Source organism: Ixodes scapularis, unplaced genomic scaffold, assembly GCF_016920785.2.
Source record: "Ixodes scapularis isolate PalLabHiFi unplaced genomic scaffold, ASM1692078v2 PGA_scaffold6__148_contigs__length_123643588, whole genome shotgun sequence".
NCBI classification, from domain to species: Eukaryota; Metazoa; Arthropoda; class Arachnida; order Ixodida; family Ixodidae; genus Ixodes; species Ixodes scapularis.
In genome coordinates this window covers 63,412,461-63,433,760 of record NW_024609881.1, presented here as the reverse complement: position 1 = coordinate 63,433,760, position 21,300 = coordinate 63,412,461, and the positions used below count along the sequence as shown (strand labels likewise).

Below are 21,300 nucleotides of genomic sequence, written 5' to 3'. Positions count from 1 at the left end.
CTGACTGGTCGAGTTTTCGGTCATAGAGTGTGCGTCGTCTCCATGGCCATCTCTTAATGTGATGTTCCAAATTCAGGGCATTACGGAGAACGGAAACCTAGAGTTTCAGTGCATACTTTGCTCGCCAATAAAACATTGTCATCAGCAAGAACAAAAAACTAATCTACGGGAACACATCAAAGTAAGCTGGCACACCTGCATTCTGAATTGGCTATACATTGTATCGTTAGAACCAAATTTTCTTTACTTGTGAAAGACAGGCAAAGCCCCCGAGTCAAAATGCAGCTTTCGCAGATCGCTTCTTTAGCTCCAAATCTCGTAGCGGAGGTTTACGCTGGTACTGAACATGCGCACCAATTGCTTTATCTGCAGAATTGCAGGGATCATTTCTGAAGGCCATAAGCTAGCGGGATGCTGGTTGCAGTTTTCGGTGCCATGTCAGCTTACAGGTGAACGGAGTGCACCTACACTCATTCCCTTAAATACAATGTTTTATTTTTACAAGGACTACCACAAGACTGGCGAATGAGAAATGAAAAGAAGTGTTGCGAAACATTTGGAAAATTTTCAAAATTCTTTTTATTGTTTTTTGAATAAGTGCACGGGAAAAGTAAAGTGAAAATATTTTGTAACGTATCGAGTAAAGTAATCGGTTTCTTTTCAGCGAAAGTAGTTGGTAACTGTAATCCATTACATCTGAAGCCCGGTAATTTGTAATTGTAATTCATTACAATGTTCAAGTAACGAGCACAAGTCTGGGCGAGAAGCTTACGTGACTTCGCCCGGCTCTAAGCTGCGGAATAACGCCCGCTAATGTCAGCAGAGAGAGGGAGAGCACGCGTCTTCCGAGAGAGCACACGGCAACCTACACGGCACCCCGAGTTACGTCACTAGGAGTGCGACCAGGTGTGACCCTGAAGACTGTGTGTGTGTTAAGGGGTGCTAGAAATGTCAATAGTTTTTTTTTTAGACTAGGAGACGGAGGCGAAATCGCTTTTCTCTTCTTTACTTCAGAAGTGTCAGGGGGTAACGCCCACAAGTTTTTGATTGAAGATCGGAAATCGTGGCACCCCCCCCCCCCCATTTAAGCTCGGATGGTGTTGGAATAATGCTTCCGTTTTTTTGTGTTACCCGCCACAGTAACAATTTGTTGATTTAGTGATGCATTTAAATGTCAGCGCATTCACGATATATCGCCTCGTGGATGCATACTTGCTATTAAACTCTCCGTTTTGCAGAGAAATTAAAGGCGCCTTACATCCAATTTAAGCTCCTTCTGGAGCTTTATGGTATGAAGCACCTTATGGCTGCAACCTCTGAGCGGGTATGTTCTGTGATCTGCGCAGGCCCATTGCAGGAAGTCACTTCGAGAACATCACCAGAGTTCGCTGCCCATTGCCGTTAGTTCTAAATTTTTTGTTGTAGGTTTGCATCCTTCGTCTTTCCTTGGTACTCGGTAGTTTTCTTTTCATATTCGCCGATTTGCCTCAAAATTTGTTAACCACACGAATAGACGCTGTGAAACAGTACCCCGCATATATTTGTGAAGGTAATTTATCCTTTTAGCCAAAGTTAGATTTGCAAATTTATTTACGAATGCGAAAGCACGCACGCCGATCTTTGCTCCCCTTTTTAACCTGCGGCGTTCATCGAGCTGATTTTGGGCGTGGAACGGTGAAACCGCTGCCTCGTGGACACGCCGCATCATTGGGTGAACGATCGTTCAAACTGTCGTGTGCCCTGCGGCGCGATGATGGACCAGACAGTAACGTAGTTCACAGCAGAACGAACCCCTTGGTTTACTCCATGCGCCGTATTTATTGCCACGCGCCGTACAACCGAGAAGAGGCGAGCGAACGCAGTGATCAGTGATAACACAACAGTGTGATGACACAGTCAGGATTACATCACACAAACTGAAGCGCAGCGGCCAATGGGACCGAAGTGTAAAAGGTGCCGTTGGCTAGCTTTGAGCGTGGTTTCATTAAGGTGCCGTTTTGCATGGTTTCAAAGCTGATGACGTCGGGTTGCTCCTTGAGACAATTAATGCTTTCGCTTTAAAAAACGCGATACCAGTATGGTGGAGCGATGAGGGTGAATTCTCCCACATAGCTCCATCATGTTGGCATCGCCCTTTCACTGGTATTGGGTGTCCCATATTACGTTTTTTTTTTTTAACTATTATTATTAAAGTGATAAGTGAAAGGCAGAGTGGTAAGCATGGACTTTTGTCCTAGCTGGCTACTCTGCACAGGGGAAAGGATTAAGGGATAAAAAGGTGGGATGAGGACCCTAATGAATATGAGAACAGATAACTGAGAGGATGATGGGTTGAATAGTTGAAAAAGTTAGTCGCTCCTTGCAGGGATTGGATCGACCGGGTGTCGTCGAGAAATTGTCATTTTACTACGTTATGCTTGTATGGTTCCGGCACCCTTCATGGTTCCGTGCGCTTGCATGGTTCCGTCATAATCCACTAGGTCCCCATAGGATGTCCCAAAACACGACACGCCAGCATGGTTTCGTCCGTGTGTATGGTTCCGCCTAAATCTTCTATGGTGGAGCCGGATTTTGTGTAGGTATAGGACGTCCCACAATACCACAGTATGAGGCTTTTTCCATCATCTTTCATCATCGAGATTTTTCAACAGGGTAATGCCTGATATAGGTGTCAGGCGTCTTGCAGATAATTTTAACGAAGTTTTCCCTCGATGGCGCTCGTGCGCGTCGCAAAAATTAATTTAACAGAACCAGAACCGGGACCCATAGGATTGGCGCCCTAGACTGCGAAGAAATCCACCTTATGGGTGAGCCATAACATTAATTGAGGCTCGTCCGGTGATTGGCCGAAATGAGCGTAGTCCGCACCTCCTCTTTTTTTTATTGTAAGTTCCTTAAAAATTTCGTGTCATCTTTTATTTATTAGCAACACAAATTTGATGTTTTTTTTTTTTTTTAGAGAACGAATTACAACTATATCAATAAAATATTATTTCAGTCCAGGGCGCGCAGAGGGAAAAGACTGAAGAACCGAGAGGCGTGTAACTTGAAAGCGTTTAGTATGGTTTCAACATAAGATCTTGCTGCTGCTGTTTTTGTTTTCGGTTGAGAAAAAAATAAACTGGAGAATCATTGTGTTTTGTCCCGTTTTTCGCGAAATTCTTGGTTCCAGGCGTGAAGGGAGCTGAAGAAATGGTTCTAGGCTGACGCCTGCAGTTTCTGGTACTCCTGCGCGTTCATGTCAAAAAGCTTCTGTCAGACCTCGTCTAACACGCCGCGATCTTTCCTGCACATCCATCCAGCTTTTCATCCGAGACGCTTATGCGCCTGTAGTGTACTGAAACACCGGTACACGTCCCTGCGCGAGCCCAAGACTGCGTTGCTTTCACACCGAGACTCCTCGAGCAGGACCACACTTGTGTCGGGTCTTGGATTAGCAAAGCTGATTGAACTCTGCTTTCAGTCTCTCACAGTGTTCTGTCTCACTTGGTGCGCTACAACGACACGCAACGATTAGTGATCTTCGTAATGTGACAGCGCCACTAAAACGCGATTAGCAATAAACTGTGTCGACAACAAATAAGGTCCCAACACACAGCGGCGTTTGAATGCGTTTGAATGCGCTTTACTCACAAAGTTCTAAATTTCTAAGATACGTAGTTTTATTGTGCAGAAAGTAAAACCGGGTTTATTTTCTAGAACTAACCTTGTATTTTAAATTTACCTATGACGTTTTCAAATTCGATAGCATTTCTTTCGATTTACTTCTTGCTCAATTTACTTTTTTTAACATGATGAAAATGTTGGGTTGCAATGGCGACGAAATATGCTGACATGTGAGAGAAGATACGCGATAACCAGAAACCAAGGCTTTAGATGTGCATGCTGTTGTGCATTGTGTGGCAATTGATAAATAAAATAGATTTGACTCGATTGATCTGATACAAGTTGCTACAGTGCTCTCGCTCTTCATTGATTTGTAGCACGGCAGATATCAGGACCTGGACTCCCGCTAAGAATATTTTAAATTCTAATAAAATTAAAGCAAAACGACCCGTTAGGTCTAGTTCCTGTATTTCGTGTTTCGTGTTATTTTTGCAGCTAAAGTTAAATCAAGTACATAAAACGTTCTGATAGGCATTTTATTGTAAAAAGGTATTGTAAATACATATATTTATGGTGGCTATTTTCTCATACAACACTCAATGCGAAAGACAAAAAGAAATGTTTTTATTAATACTTCTTGAAAGGCATAGATATTTGAGACTAAAAGTTTCCACCTTGTAACGGTTTAAGAGACCTCGTGGTCAATATTTGTGCAGTTTCCGAACCAGCACCGCTGAAAAAGAGGGAACAATTTTCATCCCAGATTTCTCAAATTTGTCGTGGCGAGACACCGAGGAACATTAGCCAGCCGTCAATTTATGCTTGGTACGCGATTCTGAGCACCACGCAGAGGTTTTAAAGTAGGATCTCTCAATTACTCGTACTGGTCTGGTTTCGGTCTTTGGAGCATAATTTACGTTAAAAATAAGAATTCAACAAATATATCTGACAAGGTTAGCAAGAAGATATGTCTGAATACAATTAGTTGTAGTACATTTGTGTATACATTGGCGAACAACTTAAGACAAGACAAACATACACGTATACGAACTATATACTGACATAGAAAAAGCGCCTCCTGCGTCAATATCACGTTTACGTAGGTTTGAGCTGTTTGCAATTTGTGACGATTGGGCAATTTGTTTTCCGTCCGGTTATAATGTGTGTGCGAGCAACATGTGGTATGCCGAATAGGTTTGGTTGCTTTGAACGAGTCATCAGATAGCACAGTTCCAATTAATTTGAGCTTCACGTCAAAGAGTGGTTGGTAATTAGCATCAGACTAAGAATGCTTGAAATGGGTAAGCGGCGCTTTGTCAATCTGCTGTATTGTTTATCTTGTACGCAGTTCGAAAGACTGCTCGTTCTGGTGATCCTCTCTGTTCAATGTGAAAGCGGAGATAGACAGAACTGGGCAGTGAAAAGAAAGATACAGATACTAAAAAGAAAACTTTTGATATCTGTATCTTTCTTTCAAGCTAGATGTGAAATATGAATTTTTATCTCAGTTCTAAAGAAAAAATATCGATGCACCGCTTATATTGCAAAGCTGTGAGAGGCTTAGTTATGTTGTTACATTGGATGCCTAATTTTAACTGTCCGATTTTTACCATAAATTGAAAAACCATCTTTTTGGTTGACCCGCCCCATAACCCTTTAGAAAAAAGGCATAAATTATATCTAAAAATGTTTCGGAGAAACGTAGGTTTTAAAAATTGCACAGTAAGCTCCTCTCATGAACTCCTTCACTCTTTCCACAATGCCAGAGGGAACTCCAGAGAAGAGGAGGGTGGGAAAAAAGAAACCTCTAATCAATCGTGAGTAAGGGAGCTTATCTTCCTGTGATGGTGCAACAAAGAGAAGTTCAGCTTTTTTTGTCCAATCTATCCAATCTGGGTGACCCAGGTTTACTTGGTAGGTCCCTGGGGCGACATTATAGTTTTGCACTTTTAATGATGGCAGACTGTATTACTGTAGCAAAACGGCCTTTTTGAAAACAAATCTAGAAAGCCTAAAAGAACAGGCTGTGTATCACTGAAGATTGATTGGAGCCGGATATTACTTGCAACTCTAAAGAGTCGACCTAACTAAAATATATCTGTCAATATTGTCTACTTAATGTTCCCTAGGAGAATATATACTGGTAAGCCGTTCTTGAAGCACACATAGAGTTGCTGTCAGCTGAAAGATCGCAGGGTGTGGACCATTATGGTCTTGATTCTGAGAGCGTGATCGGCTCTTCGACGTTCTTAACCAGTGATGCCGAGATCTTATTGGCTACCGAGCAACGGTAAGATGTTCAGTACCCGGCACTTAACGCGTTTCTTAAATTGTTGGCACTGTAGCTCCCCTAACTGACAGTTTCCCTTCTCTGCACTCATCGGAAACAACCATGCCCACCCAGGTGCTTGAAAACTTAAAAAAAAAGTATTATTGATATCCTACCTCGCCATTACTCCCGCATGGGTAGCCAAATGGAGCGAAGTGAATTTTTTCCTTTATTTTGTTGTAACCGTTTTTGGTGGTCACATTATTACGGCACGTTATGGCGCAGTTCTTCATACTCTGAAAATATTTGTAGCAAGAAAGGTGGTTAACTTTAAGTATATGCTGTGGGACAAAAGTTTGATTACTTTTTTAATATTAATTTAGATAACAAATTAAATAGAACATGCGTGCTCATAACCAGAGACTCTACAGCAAATGTCTTAGGATCTCCGAAAGCCATGGCATTTTCAATTGAGATAGATGGTCAGCGAATAAGGAGGTGTGGACATATTTTATGCCTATGGGCCTGTAAGATCCCCAACTGGGTGAAAACATTAAACTTTAGTCGTACTTGTAATATTTTTAATGTGTTGTGCAGTAGATTCTATTTCCGTTACATGTCTAGCGATTTCACGTACGTCTATGTCTAGGTTTCATATCCCAACGGTCTAGTCCTTATATATCCAATACCTAAGAGGCGTATGAGGTAATGTAAATCAACAAATTTAAAACAAGTCTTTGTTCTCTCTTACAAAGACAAAAAATCTAGACGGTATTTTCCAACCATAAAGAGCGTAGCTCTATGCGAGCCTGAGCTGTGACGTATATTCATGACACAGCACGGACATAAGCGGCATTACATGAAAGCTAGCTTTTCTGATTGGAAACGTGTTGATTAGCGCACGACTCAAGGGTTGCCTAAACAAAAAACAAATGCCGTGCACGACAAAAAAAAAAAAAAAACGAAGTGGGCACGTTTTTAAAAAGCGTGAAGTTTGCTGCGGGCGCCTACGTTTTCAGTGAGGGCATCAACCATACAAACAGCAAACCTTTCCTCCTCGCCTTCCCACTATCGTCCACTATCGTTCGGAAGATTGGCGACTGCCAATAACAGTGGGGTCAAAATTAACGGTTGGGTTAGTTGGCTACACATTGCATAAAAATTCAAAAGCGCAAACACCAAGGAAAAGAAGAGGGGAGAGGATAGAGCGCTTACTCCAACTAGAAGTTTAATGCATTCCCCGAGGAAGATATAAAATAAGAATTAGGCATGTGAAGATAAAAAAGAAGGAAAATTATTGTTATAGTTTATAGATGCATTAAAAAATTTAAACTAAATCTGACTGCACCCCTTGACAGTTGCGAAAAAAGAATGTAATAAAAATTCAGAAGTATAAACAAAATCAGCAGTTCAAAGATAAGGTTAAAACATTAAAGCGACCCGCGTTAAGAAAAAAGGTCGAGGTATGTCATCTCTTTCTCGGACAGCGCTATTGATTCAGCGCTTATGCAAGCTCCCCCGAGAGGCAATATGGTTGTCGCTTCATAGAGTTCTCTGGATCTTTTTTTTATGGTAATGTTTGAGGATCTTAGTCTGTTGGAATATGGGTGTGCAGTGGCAGTCCCGGGCATGTATGGCGAGATGTCCCGATGGTGATGATTGCAGAGAAAGGTGATGCTCACGAAGTCTCACGTTCACACAGCGCCCAGATTGTCCGACGTAGACTTTCCCACATGTGAATGGAATTTCGTACACTACGTTGATGTTGCCGTTGACGTACTTGTGCGTAAGCTTGACGGTGCAGTTGTTCTTATTTTCAGTTTACGAATTAATCTTAGGACACAATTTTTTTAGTTTGTTTGGAGCTGGTATTACCACTGGTACTTCATAATTTGAGGCTATCTGTTTGAAGTTTGGGATATGTTGTGGAAGTGGGGTATCACTGCCGGCCGCGTTTTCTTCTCGCAATTTCGTTTTCCTCTTCCCTTGGGGGTAGTCAGACATTCTGCTACATCAAACAATAATGAATTGGTGTATCCAGAATCCTGCAGCTTTTGCACATGTGCTTCGAAACTACACTTATCCGTGTGCACACAGGACTTGTGCAGGGCCGCATTGAAGCAACTCTGCACTATTCCACTTTTGATGATATTAGAATGGGCAGAGTCAAAAGGTAGGAGTCTTTCTTTGGACCGTGGTGCGTAAGTCCAACAAGTGTGTGATTCTTCAAAGGACAGTTGTAGATCTAAAAATTGAAGCTTGCTATTAGTAGGTAACTCATGTGTGAATTTGAGTCCTTGAGCTTGTGTCATGAAAGTGTTGCTTATGATGTTAAATGTAGCACAATCATATTTGTCAGGTCCGATGGAAAGTAAAACGAGATAGTCATCGACGTATCTCACGATACGTGCTACAAGGTTTGTGGGAAGGCTTTGGGCTATTCCCCTGTCACATGTGGAAAGAAAAATGTCACATACGACAGGTGCTACACAAGAGCCAATGCTAATCCCTTTCTTTTGGATGTAAGTATTGCCGCTAAAAGTCACAAAGGTAGATGTGAGGTAGAACCTAAGGAGTTCCATGAAAGATTCGGATGGTATACCACATCGATTTTGAAATGACATAGTTCCATTAGCCTCTATGCAATCACTGGCTGCTTCTAACATTCTTGCGTGAGGGACCGAGTAGAACAAGTCCTCCACATCAAGCAGAGTCCAAACTTTACTGCACACCGATATTCCAACAGACTAAGATCCTCAAGCATTACCATAAAAAAAAGTTCCAGAGAACTCTATGAAGCGAAAACCATGTTGTCTCTCGGGGGAGCTTGCATAAGCGCACCATCAATAGCGCTGTCCGAGGAAGAGATGAGATACCTCGACCTTTTTCCTTAACGCGGGTCGCTTCAATGTTTTCTCACCTTATCTTTGAAGCGCTGATTTTGTTTATACTTCTGAATTTTTATTACATTCTTTTTTCGCTAGTGTCAAGGGGTAAAGCCAGATTTAGTTTAAATTTTTTAATGCATCTATAAACTATAACAATAATTTTTCTTCTTTTTTACCTTCACATGCCTAATTCTTCTTTTATGTCTTCCTCGGGGAAGGCATTAAACTTCCGGTTGGAGCAAGCGCTCTGTCATGTCCCCTCTTCTTTTCCTTGGTGTTTGCGCTTTTGAATTTTTAAACAGTGGGGTCTTGACGACAGCCAGCAGAAGGTGTGACTCCAGATCCACGTTATGACCACTATTAAAACCTCTCTTCAAGAACCCAAGTCGTGAATAACATTCCCCCAGCGAAAAAACCAAAAAAAAAAAAAAAAAACAGCGTTTGCAAGTGACCGGTACGGAAGGAAACCATTCCTTTGCAGCGACAGCAAATGCTGTGCCTGCACAAAACGTGTCCTGTTTCGACAGACCTTCAGCATGCTGCGCGCATATTCGAGAGTTAGGGGAGCGGATTTCAAAGAGAGGAGAGGTATACAAAGGGGAAGGAGAGTGATGCTCACGGCCGAAGAGTATCGCTCCGGGTTTATCTGTCGACAAAACCTCTCCGCGGTGACGAAACGGCCGGCAACCTTCTTGGTGACGTTAAAAAAGTCATAGTCGGATTGTGTTTTCCAGCATTGCTCTCCACGTAGCCTGCAAATAAACAAGAATCGATCTTTATATGTCTGAAAATAATAATATATCGAAATATGGGTGTGTGTAATGGGAGAAATACGGATGTTTTTATGATAATGTAATTAATCTAAAGGTGCAAGTGAGCTGCACTAGAATGATGAAAATATTCCCTGGAGATGAGGAACAACTGGGACTCAGGAAACACACTAACCTCCAAACAGAGCTAGGTGACTGGTTTGCGACAGAAAACATCCGCCTGGTCCCTGTGTCGAATCAGGGACATCTCTATTTCTAGTGGAGCTCTCTACCAACAGAACTAATCAGGAGTTAGGCGTCAGTAGAGCAAACGTTTTTTATCAGCTGCCGTCGGTCGAACACCAACAACCCTAGTGAAAAAGCCATTTGTACGAAAACAATTTTGTGTCCAATAAATTCATATGAATCATGAAAGATATATGAGACAAATAAGACCCATATAGGAACCGTAAAAAGAGCTATATAAGACATATAGGAGCGTATGAAAAACTTTTCACATGATTCTTATATTTCTTATATAGTTCTTTTGATATCTTGTATGATTCATATGTGTTTTTTGAACGGAGATATTTCTCAGACAAATGAGACTTTTCAATATGGAAGGGTAAGTGGCCTGCATATTAAGGTTATTATGATAATGAAAATAATGTAAAGGTGCAAGCGAGCTGGAAAAGCATGATGAAAAAAATCGCTGTTGAAAAAGAACAATGGTGACAAAGCATAAACACAAATCTCAACACAGCTAGGAGAAATTAACTGTGTTTGGAGATATCTGTTTGCCCTTTGTCAAACCTGTTAATCTTCTCGGGGGAATATTTTCAAAAATAATGTTTTCCTGATTCATGAGATTAAATTAATAATACAACATTTAAATTTTTATTGAACACACACGAAGAGAGAAAAGTATCCTCTCATTAGCATAAGGCAGCCGATATACTAATGCCTCCTTAATCGGAGTGATTATCCAAAATGCGTGTCCACAAACATTCTAAGGGCCCTGCCACACTGAGGCAACACGACGGCAACAGCAACACAACATGTTGTCCAACAACCGTGGAACTTGTTGCTGCCTTCCCATGTTGTCCGACAACCCTGTCACATCGCGGCAACAGTAGCACAGCATGGATGACAACGAAAAAGTTACCTTGGTATGACAGCTTTCGGCAACAAAAACAGAAGCAACTTGTGCTGGACAACGTGTGCTGCTCTGATGACTGGTTGGGCGAATTACGGGTCGACAACAAGACAACACAGATAGCTTTAATGGGAGAGCTAGTTTCCTATCAACGTCGCTTTCTTATGAGCTTACTGAGGTAAAGGCTTGGAAAACGTTACCCAAAAATATTTAAGGCTGCCAAGCAACTTAAATAATTTTATGAATGTTTTTCCTGCATAATTATGGCAAGTGCTTGTCGAAATGCTCACAGAGGCGATCGTGAACGTTCAGACTGGTGTTGCAATTGGAACTACCGAGAGACCAGCTCACATTGGTGCTAGTGAAATAAAATGGCATGTTTACATTCGACTGCTGATAAAGTATTCTTAAAATAACGCAAGAAAGCAAAGGCTAAAAAATGAAAGCATTAAAACGACCCCTATGATAATGGTTCTTCATTTAATTTAATTTTATTTCATTTATTATACCCTTAAGGCGCCCATCGGGCTTTACATAAAGGGGGCAAGTAAAACATTATTCAAAACACAAACAGAAAAGAAATAAAACAAGAAAACAGGTGTTACGGTTGCTATGCGTTGAAGTGAATGGTAAGAGAAGCTCTGAAACCAGAGGATTCTTGGATGATGTGGGCCCTTTTATGAAGGTACCACTTAGAAACACAGAAGGTTCCTTGGGTCCGGATAAAGACTTGTTTATTTGACTTAGATGCCACACGCTTGCCCGAAGGCCAACAATGTTGGAGATGACGGCGCTGTCTCTTTTGACAGGATCGCCAGTCGGAGTCCGCGCTGCCGCTATTGACAGTATCACGGAGGGGGAGGATCAGATAAGGATATGAAGGCTCCGTCGAGCAGAGCCTCCCTTAGCGAAAGTCCTGCCCGTTGGATCAGGGCCGTCTTATATACACGAACTCAACTCTCCTACGTCACGCCGCGGTGGTGGCGCGTCGAAAGCACTTCCGGTCTGGGGCGGTGGGCATAAGTCGCCGTGCGAGACATGCATTCTTGTGTTCTTTTCGGAGAAACCCGAAAAAAACCTGCGTTCTCGTCAAAATGCTGCGACGGGGGCCGTACCAAAAGAGTCTGGAAAGGTTTGAAGATCAGTTTTCATGTGTTTCTGCCCCCTCCGTTCGTCCGGGTACGTGAATAGTAGCCGTGGAAAGGAGCTACGATTGCTTGTGCGGGCAACACTTCGTGGTCGCCAGACGTATTTGTTTTGTTCCAACATGAACGAGAGAAAACCGCCAAGTTGTTCGGGCCACCGCGGGTTCAGTACGCGTCTTCAAACTCACACGGCCGCCTGATCGTTTGAACTTTCGTCTGCTCTTTCAAACTTGTCTGCTTTTTGTGGTCTGCTCGTTCTAAAAAAAGCGTCCTGTGGACCAAACTTTGGCCCGGTGATTGCAATAAGAAGTAATTGCAGGCCTCAAAATACTTAAGCCCATCCGACTTAACAAGTCGTAACAAGTCGGTAGCCATCACCGACTTGTTACGCGTGGTCTGTTCCCGCTTCCGAATTTCAGTAGCGACGTCGATCATCGCCGCTACCTTCTACATTTTTGCTGCACGAGCGACGTCGCGACCGAATATATCTAGAAGAATCTCATCATGGTTTTGGCGTCCATTCTGCGGCGTTCACGCGATTGAATCGCCGCAGGTCAAATTATTTGCGCAAAGTTAAGGTGTAACGAGCCTTGATAATTTCGCTCAGGCGATTAAAGTGGTAAGACATTGCTATGAGGACGTAGAATCGACAATTCCAACGCGAAAAAGAGTATGCAGACTCACACACACGCCGACAACGTGACATTCCAATGGTCTGTTGACGCGGGACGCGGTGCTTCTTGCCCGCACTCCATTGCGCAAGCGTTCGAACTGTCGTCTGCTGCTTCAAACTTGTCTGCTTTTTGTCGTCAGCCCGTTCAAACGACAGCGGCCCGTAGACCACACGTTGACCCGGTAATCGCGATAAGAACCAACCAACCTCAAAACACTTTTGAAGGTTGGTTGGGATAAGTAGGCTAAGTGTAAATAGTAGATACAGAAGATGTTGATCATTGTTACCAGTGGCCATCACCGATTTTTAATGCCCGATCCTACTTGCAGTTTTCAGTATCGACGTCCACCGTCTCCGGTACGGTCCACGCTTTTGCAGCCCGAGCGAGGTCGCGACTGAAAATAGCAAGCAGAATCTCATCGTGGGAGTCAGGCTTTAGCGCCCATTCTGCGGCGTCCACGTGAAATGAATCGCCGCAAGTCACATTATTCACGCAAAGTTTTGCCTCGTTAATTTTGCTGAAGCCGCTCAAGTAGTCAGACATTGTTAGGAGGATGTAGAATCAACAATTCCTACGCGGAAAACAGCACGGGGGCTCCCGCCGACGCCGAAAACAACGCAATTCAATGGTTTGTTTATGGGCGACGGCGTGCTTCTTGCCCAGCATCCACCGCGCATGCGCGGCGCCAGTGGCGTCCGCTAGGGGCGCTCCGGTTTGTTTGTAAACATGAGTTGGTGTATAGCTTGCGGGAATGGACACGCCCGAGGTGGGTCGGATGTAGGTGCCTCCCCGGAGGGGCGGACGCGCCCATGTCATGATCCCGAGGGGTGTGCCTTAGGCAAATCACCCGAGAAGGGCGAGGGAAAGCCGTTCACCAGGGAATACGGCTTCGCCCTCGCATAAGGGACGCGCCCCCACGTGGCGACGCCCCACGGCCTGCCTGAGCTAGGCCTAGATAGGGATGCGGGGAACACGTGGTTCCCACAATGGTTACAATATTATCAGGAAGTGAGTTGCATTCGTATGTGGCCAACTGTAATGGGGATAATTTAAAAAGGTTTGTTCGTGGAGTGACCAAATGAAGCTTTTGCGAATTGTAAGTACGCGTGGAAATATGTGGTGCAGCCCGGCAATTCAGTTCTCTCTTGGATGGGCAGTGGTAGTGCAAAGTATGCAATGAGGCAAGTCTTTAGAATTTTCTTCTTTGTGCAAGAGTTAGTACTCCCAGATTTTCCTTTAGTGAGGTGACGCTTGTGCGCGTGTAGTTTTTAAGAATGAAGCGTGTGGCTCTATTTTGCACTAATTCTATTTTTTGTCAAATAAAACTGATGTTGTTTTTTTATATTAAAGAAACGCAATCAAGTCGAGATTGAATCAGGACGGTATATGCTACAAGCTTTGTTTCCCAGTTGGCCATGCGAAGATTTCGACTTAGAAAGCAGCGGATTTGATTTGCTTTTACACTTATGCGATTTATGTGGGCTTTCTAAGACAAGTTTGATGTGACATGAACCCCAAGATATATGTATGTGTGCACATATTTAAAAACCCCATCGAAGAGAGTGTGTGTTAAACTCTGCTGTACTTCGCTTAGTACTAAAACCTAGACATTTTGTTTTTGGAAATATTTATCTTCATTTGCCACAATAGAGACCATGTTTTAATTGTAATCAAGTCGTTCTGAAGTTCAATATTATTATGAATGCTAGATGGTTTTCTATAAATCAAACAATCATCGGCACAAAAACGGATGGTGGATGGACAGTAGAGAACACGCCGTTTACGTACAAAAGGAAAGTAGTGGGCTCAGCGCGGTTCCCTGTTGTACTGCTGATTTCACTTTCTGGTGACATGAGGATTCGAGTTCACAGCAGACACTTTGCGAACGGTCGATGAGGTAGTTCAATTACACTGTATGACAGATGGTTCTATTTGCAAAGCGCGTAATTTAAGAAAAATTCGTTGATGTGGTACCTGGTCAAATACCTTTTAAAGTACATAAAATTGCCTCAGTAAATTTTAGAGTGAAGGCTCTGATGAAGGTCTGGGACAAATTCAAACAGCTAGGTTTCGCAAAAATGATACCGCCGGAAAATGTGCTGGTTTACAAAGAGCAAGTTGTTGTCCGACAAATGATCCATAATATTCCAGAGCATCACATGCTCCATCAGCTTACTAGGTACACTTGTCAGAGAGATTGGTCTATAATTCGTCAACTCATTCGTTTGACCGGTATTAAAAAGTGGGGTGTCCCTTGCTTCTTTCCATTTTGCTGGAATTTTACCAATTCGTAAGGATTGTTGGAAAAGTAAACATAGAAGAGAGGAAGCTTCTTATTTGCAGAGCCTAAGCACTTTCGTTGAAATAGTATCAGGGACTGGAGCTGAACTTGGTCGAAAATTTTCTATTAGTTTCTGAATACCAGTCGCACAGATAGTAATTGGAGCCATGTGAGTTAGTATACTATCTTCAGGTAAAAAAACTAACAAGGGAAAGGTCTCGTCAAAAAACATTTCACTAATCAGAAAACATTTCACTAAAAAAACTACCAAATCGTTCACAGTCGTCAACAGCATCCAGCTTGTTTCCCTAAGAATCAGTAAAGTGAAAGGAATTGGAAGTGTGCTAGGAGTCAACTGCATTCCAAATTATTTCGAGTCAGTTGTTATAAGGCCGTGTAGGTCTTCAATAAATATCAAATTTTTCGCTTTTTTTAGTTCATTAACACACATTTTGTTGATTTCGTCGTACTTTACAAATGCCATCAAAGAACGCGACATGTTAGCCTGCTTGCTTGGCACTTGAAGCAGCCGCTACCAGACACCTGAATTGATTCTAAAATCCCAGCACGTTTTGGGGAATGAAGTGGTCACGTAGCAGGCGGAAGCAAGTATACAGAGTGGAAAAATATTAATTTTACCTATTGTTATGAAGGCCGATCATGTCGGCGTCGCAGTTTTTAAGCACTGTCAGTTCAGCTCAACACCAGGCTACAAAAGACGCTTTAGGGAACTGCACGTGCTAACTCAATATTACAGTAGAAATAGGAATTGGATAATAGAAAAAAAACTGAACAGAAACACCCTATATGATGCCGTAAATTCCTAACATATATCGGCAATATCATTTTCCTCGTATAGGGCTACATCGATTTCAGCGAATGAATAACATCTTCATAAAATAAAGGGTGGAAAATGCTCCCCGTGTCAAGATTTTTAACCACAGTCAATAGTCGATGTCGTGCCGTGGCAATTTCCGGCCATTCAAATGCTCTAGCATATTGAAGAGTCGCATTTCCAGCGACGCCTCGCCGCACACCAACGAAGGTAAACAATCAAGATGGCGGAGTGTTCCAAGCGTTGGGCCCGCCATTAGCGCGGTGTGATAGGGTGGTCGGAACACAAATCGGTTAACACGGATTCCGGCTGGCAGCAACATGTTGCCCTGCTGTTCTTGTTGCCACGATATAAGAGAATCACCGGAAATGCGTCTTTCTCGTGTTGCCGAATAGAGTTGTCCGACTGTTGTGTCATTGTGACCGGGCCTTAAGGGCGTCGAATCAATCAACCTTGTAATGTTTCTTTGGTTGAGTTCGGTTACACAAAGCAACCGACGGATGTACTAGGGCCCTAAAAAGAAAAATTATTTGTCACGTTTAATGGATTCAGCTACGTTTTGGTAAACGCTTTGATGTTTCTTAAAGTCGATATAATGACCATAATTAGTTTATGTCGGGAATAACCAGCACAATCACAATACTACGGATTTTTGTTGTGAACTTGCAGCCTCGTTGCCTCTCCAATGACAGGTGAGCTGCAAGTTCCTTTCAACTATCGCTGACAGCTTAAGGAACAGGGTGCCCGTATTATGCAAAGGCTGTTAGCGTTGTCATTCCTTTGGTGGATTCAGCTACCTTTTAGGTGAACTGCGATTTAAGTAACTACGATTGGAAGTAACATCCCCGTCAACTGGTACGCGATACATTCCAACATAATAGTATAGGAAATGTCACGGGTCAAAAGAATAATAAAGGTTCGATGATGCCTGCGTCTAAAGAAGTTCAAGCAGATACTTACTTCAAAACAAATTGCATACCCTTCTCACTACAATTCGAAAACGCGAAAGGTGGTCCACGAGGCCCTACAGGTTCCATAATGTATTTCTCTGGGTACTTGCAGTCAAGAGCACCTGGATGATTTTGGACATTTGTCAATGGACCAGTTCCATCGTGCGCGCTCCCGAGCCTGCGAAGATAATGTTCATGCTAGGAAAGCCACCTAATGCTCAACACTATAATCAGAGAAAGATTAAGAAAGGCAAAGCAAGGCTCATTATGGTAACGCTTCTTATCGACCCATATCGCATTGTCCATAGCGATGATAAAAGGCCTGGGGTTCACTAAAGGTGAACCCCATGCCGGGTGATACGCTGAGCACGTGTGTTTATAAAGGAAACGAGAAGATACTTACAAATGCCCAATTTCGTGGGCTATTGTGGCGAATCTATTGTACAGAGGAGGTGCTTCCGTGGAAATTCCCACATTCCAGCCTTTCACGCAGACCATTCCGGAATAGGCTTGACCTGGAAATAAAATCCATTTGTTGCTTTCCAAATATATTCAGTAATTTTTTTTAAGCCGGAAGAATACGCGTAATCTGAAAATTCCCCTCTTTGGAAAAGCAGGTATTTAAAATTACAAGACGTTCAGCCACTTAAAGTAAATAATTAGCCGAGGCATGATCGCTTGTGCAAAAGTCTCGAATGCCAAGGAAACAAGCCGTATCTGGAAGTTGGGCGGTGTGCTTACAGGGAAATTTTTTTTCAGAAAGATACAAGCAACAATAAAAAAGAAAACACGCGAACAAACATCTACAGTTACGTTTTTCACCGCAACGCTAAATTACGAATAACTAAACGTTCAGTCTTTGGCCAAATGAAGCGCTCGGTGCTCGAACCTGATGCCAAACTTTCGGAAGAGCTTGCTGACTCAAATGTTATGAACAGTTTTAGGAAATTCACGATAAGACGAGGGCAGTCGACGAAGTCCAGCAACGCATCAAAATGAGTGACGTCGGCTACCGAAAATGGGACTCACTTTGCCAGTGTACAATTTAAAAAAAATTCCTTCTAACTTTGGAATCTCCACACAGTGAGTTTTAAAACTTTTGCATCAGGTTGTACGGTTAGAGCTTCGTTTGGAGGTCATAATTTGTTTTTGATGTTCGCGATTGGTGTTGTAGAAATCTCAGCACGAATATAAGTGAAATGTTCAAGAGATATTCGTTGAATGTGATTTTTATGATCATCGTCTGACGACCATCCTTCTCGTCAAATTTTATATATGAAGTAAGTGGCCAAAACGTGCTTTAAAAACAATTTGAACTTGACTTTCTCCAACTGCTTCAAAGCAAACAATGTTAATTTTATTCAGTAAAGGCCATCTTCTGTGGAAACGGGTACCGACCTAAAAATCCCACTCAGTAATTCGTGTTACTAACTAGCAGAAACGGCGTATATCATTCGTTATTCCTTAGACATCTCTCAAAAATAAATTGTTAAACTCCGATTTTCTAAAGATTCAGCATAAATGTGTGGTCCGGAGCATCTTCTGACCCCACCCTCTTACCGAGAATATTAGGAGACAATTTCTTAGTCTTCTCGTTACGTGTCCCTAAGCGGCGCCTGAAATGCAAATATGAAAATACTAATTATGCGCATCCCTGCTGCTATGAACATTAATCACGTGACACGGCGTATGTATAGAAACATATAGTTTCTGCTTTTTTAGGATTTACATTATCTTTTTTTATAAAAGCCGTGAAAGGTACACTTATGGAGACTCGGCAGGTGAGTTACACGGTGATGGGGACGTAAAAGAGGTGCTGTCACGACAGCCTAATACTGATAATATGAGATCACTAAGATTCGCATAAATAGAGCGTCTTGCTATCCTCGGAAATAATACTTGAATAACTTGTAGCATGCAGCGCGTAATAGCTGAAATTATGCACCTCTACCCCCCGTTTCGAGGGGCAACAAAACTTTTTTACACGTCTCTTGTCGCCTTGCCGTAAAGTCAATTTAAGTGGCACATAAAAGAGAGGGCATGATACAATTTTGGATTGAAATGCTCTTTAAACAAGCTTGCTGGCACGAGTCGGACCAAAGTACAAGGGTAGCAAAAGGGGCGATGCAGGCGAGTTTGTTCATCACTAGGTAAAATAAATACAGCTGAGAGAAAGCCGAAGACAAAGAGAAGACAGATATCAGCGCATATGTGTCCTCTCTAGAACACATATCGGTAAGACACATATAAGCACATATGTGTGTAACTAGATACCGCCTTCTAATAACAGAACTATACCAAAATAAAAAGAAAGATGTATTTTTTTAAAGAAAACATGGAAATGTTAGTTGGTGTTTGCATAATGTGAGTGGAACACTTATCTGCCAGTAGTACGAATGATACAGATGACCTAAGAAAAACATATCAAAGCTTTGCAGGTCACGTTTTGTAGGTTAAAACAACTTCTCCTCGGGTCTTTTTCACCTAGCAAAAAACTACCTCCTTACAAAAATTTGCTACGGCTAATTTTAGAATATGGCATTGGTATTTATGATCAAGTCGGCTTTTTTTCGGTTTTTTGTTAAAGGTCGTTGTTCTAGCGCTCGTCCTGCGTTCTTTATGCCATTCGTCCGTGCGCTGTCTTTACCTTCTCTTGTACAAAGATAGAGAGAAAGCTTTTCGAAATCTAATTATTTCAAATGAATTGAATGCAAATATCAAATCGATTTATTCAATAGTCCAGTTTTGACAAGCGTTAAGTGAAACAGTCTCGTGCATTTTTATTCAAAAATAAATTCAAACGCCCAGTGGTCATAATATATATAAACCCAGGCAGCACACCAATGTCGGTCTGACATTGGCCTAACATTGGCAAAGACCGGCCACAACATTGGACAATATTGGAAGCGATACCCTTTCCAATGTTGGCCCAGTGATCGATGCCAATGTTGGGCCAATGTTCAGCCATCATTCCAGCCGATGTCGGCCCCATCATTGGTGCCAATGTTGGGCCATCGCTAAACCATGGTTCCAGCCAAGGTGCTCCCACATTGGCGAAGACCGGCGTAATATTGGACAACACTGGAAGCGCGACCCGATCCAATGTTGGCCGTCATGCTGATTTTTGGCCATCGTTGCACTCGCCCAGCTCTTTGCAAGTGCCCTCGCCAAGTTGTTTGCAAAAAGGAAGGTAAACAGACACAAGGGATTGTTTTGAAATCTCCTAACAGTTTATTACACACAGCTTGTTCTGTAGACAAGCACAATCTCAGCAATTCGTAATATGTGAAGAGGTACTACTCAGCTGTGATACAATTAAAAAGACTGCAAAGCAAGCAACAACCGGGGTAATTCTTGGGTAGTGTCCAGTCTCCCGGCAGCTGACAGAATTGTTTCGCCAAAATCCTACCACTAGTCGCCCCTCATTGGCGGTGCAATCAGTTCATCGAACTACATTTCATAGACAGATCGTTTCATCAACACGCGATGATTCATAAAAAAACTCAAAATATGTTTTCTTTTCTTCTTTTTTTTGTTGCAATGAACCCCTTCAGATTAGCATGAAGCGGCGTGAAAGGGTAGGCTGGTTCGGTGAGCACGCGCCTCAGGAATACACGCGCGACGAAATGCCCCTACAGCGCGCAATTCGCGTAACGAATGTCGATGAAACGTAAATGTCGACCAGAAAGGTGGCAACGAAACGTGTTTTTGCGAAACGCAGGTAGAATAAAAAAGTCAGTATTCTACCTGCGGTTGTGACATTATTTCAGACAGATAATGGCAGGCGACTGTCGATAAGATTGCGGGAAAATTATTCTCCCAGCTGCCAGGAGATAGGCAATGCCCAATTCTAGAGGTTATCCGGAAGATTGCCCATTCAAGAACGGACAATGATCATCAAGTAGGTTGCAGCACACTTACGTTGAAAATACTGGACTTGAAAGATGTAATCCGACTTATATGTCAACACGGGCACTGCAGAACAACCACTCAAACACAAAAACTACAAGGAAGTGATCCGTGAAGATTCAACACAATGTAGCACACGCTGCCATTTGCCGAACCGGACACTAAACTGTTCACAAGAATGTCTTGGGCCTCTTTGAAGAAATCGACACGGGTAGGCCTTTTCGAACGAGATACCATTTACCACAGAAGCGAAATCCACAGCGGGCCTGCACCCCGCAGGCCGCATCACGCGCGAAACTAGGTTCGGTCCTTGCGACGCAGGCATTCCGAGTTTGTCAACGGGTAATGTGTCATCCGTCAAACCACATGATCACACTTCTGCCGTTACCCGCGCACAGAGAGCGGATTCAAGTCCGGCGAGTACGCACAGCAACCGCGCCTTCAGCTTAGGGAGAGAGTGAAAAAAGAGAGAAGGAGTACAAAGCAAGCAGGCCAGAACGGGGGTGGGTGCGCTTACAAAGGCTTATCTTCAGAAGCATCTCAACAATGAACGGAGCGAGAGAATTTGTCACTTCTACCCAAGGTTGATAGTGCAGTAGAAGTTATGCGTGACCTTGTGCTTTAGGCAGGCTCCGTGCTCTCCCTTATCGCCAGCTTTGAGACAGTAGTCATGTGACCCTAACCGGAGACAGGATTGGGCTTAAACAAGCATAGCGTCTACCTCGCTGTCATTACCGATTTAACAGGACAGCTCTTTGAAGGTCAGCTTTCGAACTTCTAAAGAAACTGTCCAGTCCAAAAGTGGTTCTAAACGGGGCAAGTGTGACGACAGTATGTT

At 42.8% G+C, this 21,300-nt stretch overlaps 1 protein-coding gene across 1 annotated transcript in view; it reads right to left on the bottom strand.

The window, feature by feature from the left end:
• Positions 1-4,291: 4,291 nt before the first annotated feature.
• Positions 4,292-21,300, bottom strand: part of LOC120848651 (venom metalloproteinase antarease-like TtrivMP_A) — a 79,373-nt gene continuing 62,364 nt past the window's right edge. The window contains exons 10-15 of the mRNA XM_040220663.2: positions 18,114-18,169; positions 16,957-17,068; positions 16,564-16,731; positions 9,383-9,515; positions 6,052-6,171; positions 4,292-4,339 (exon numbers count right to left, since the gene is read on the bottom strand). Coding sequence (XP_040076597.2) covers positions 4,292-4,339; positions 6,052-6,171; positions 9,383-9,515; positions 16,564-16,731; positions 16,957-17,068; positions 18,114-18,169 — 637 coding nt within the window. The remainder of the gene's footprint in view (positions 4,340-6,051; positions 6,172-9,382; positions 9,516-16,563; positions 16,732-16,956; positions 17,069-18,113; positions 18,170-21,300) is intronic.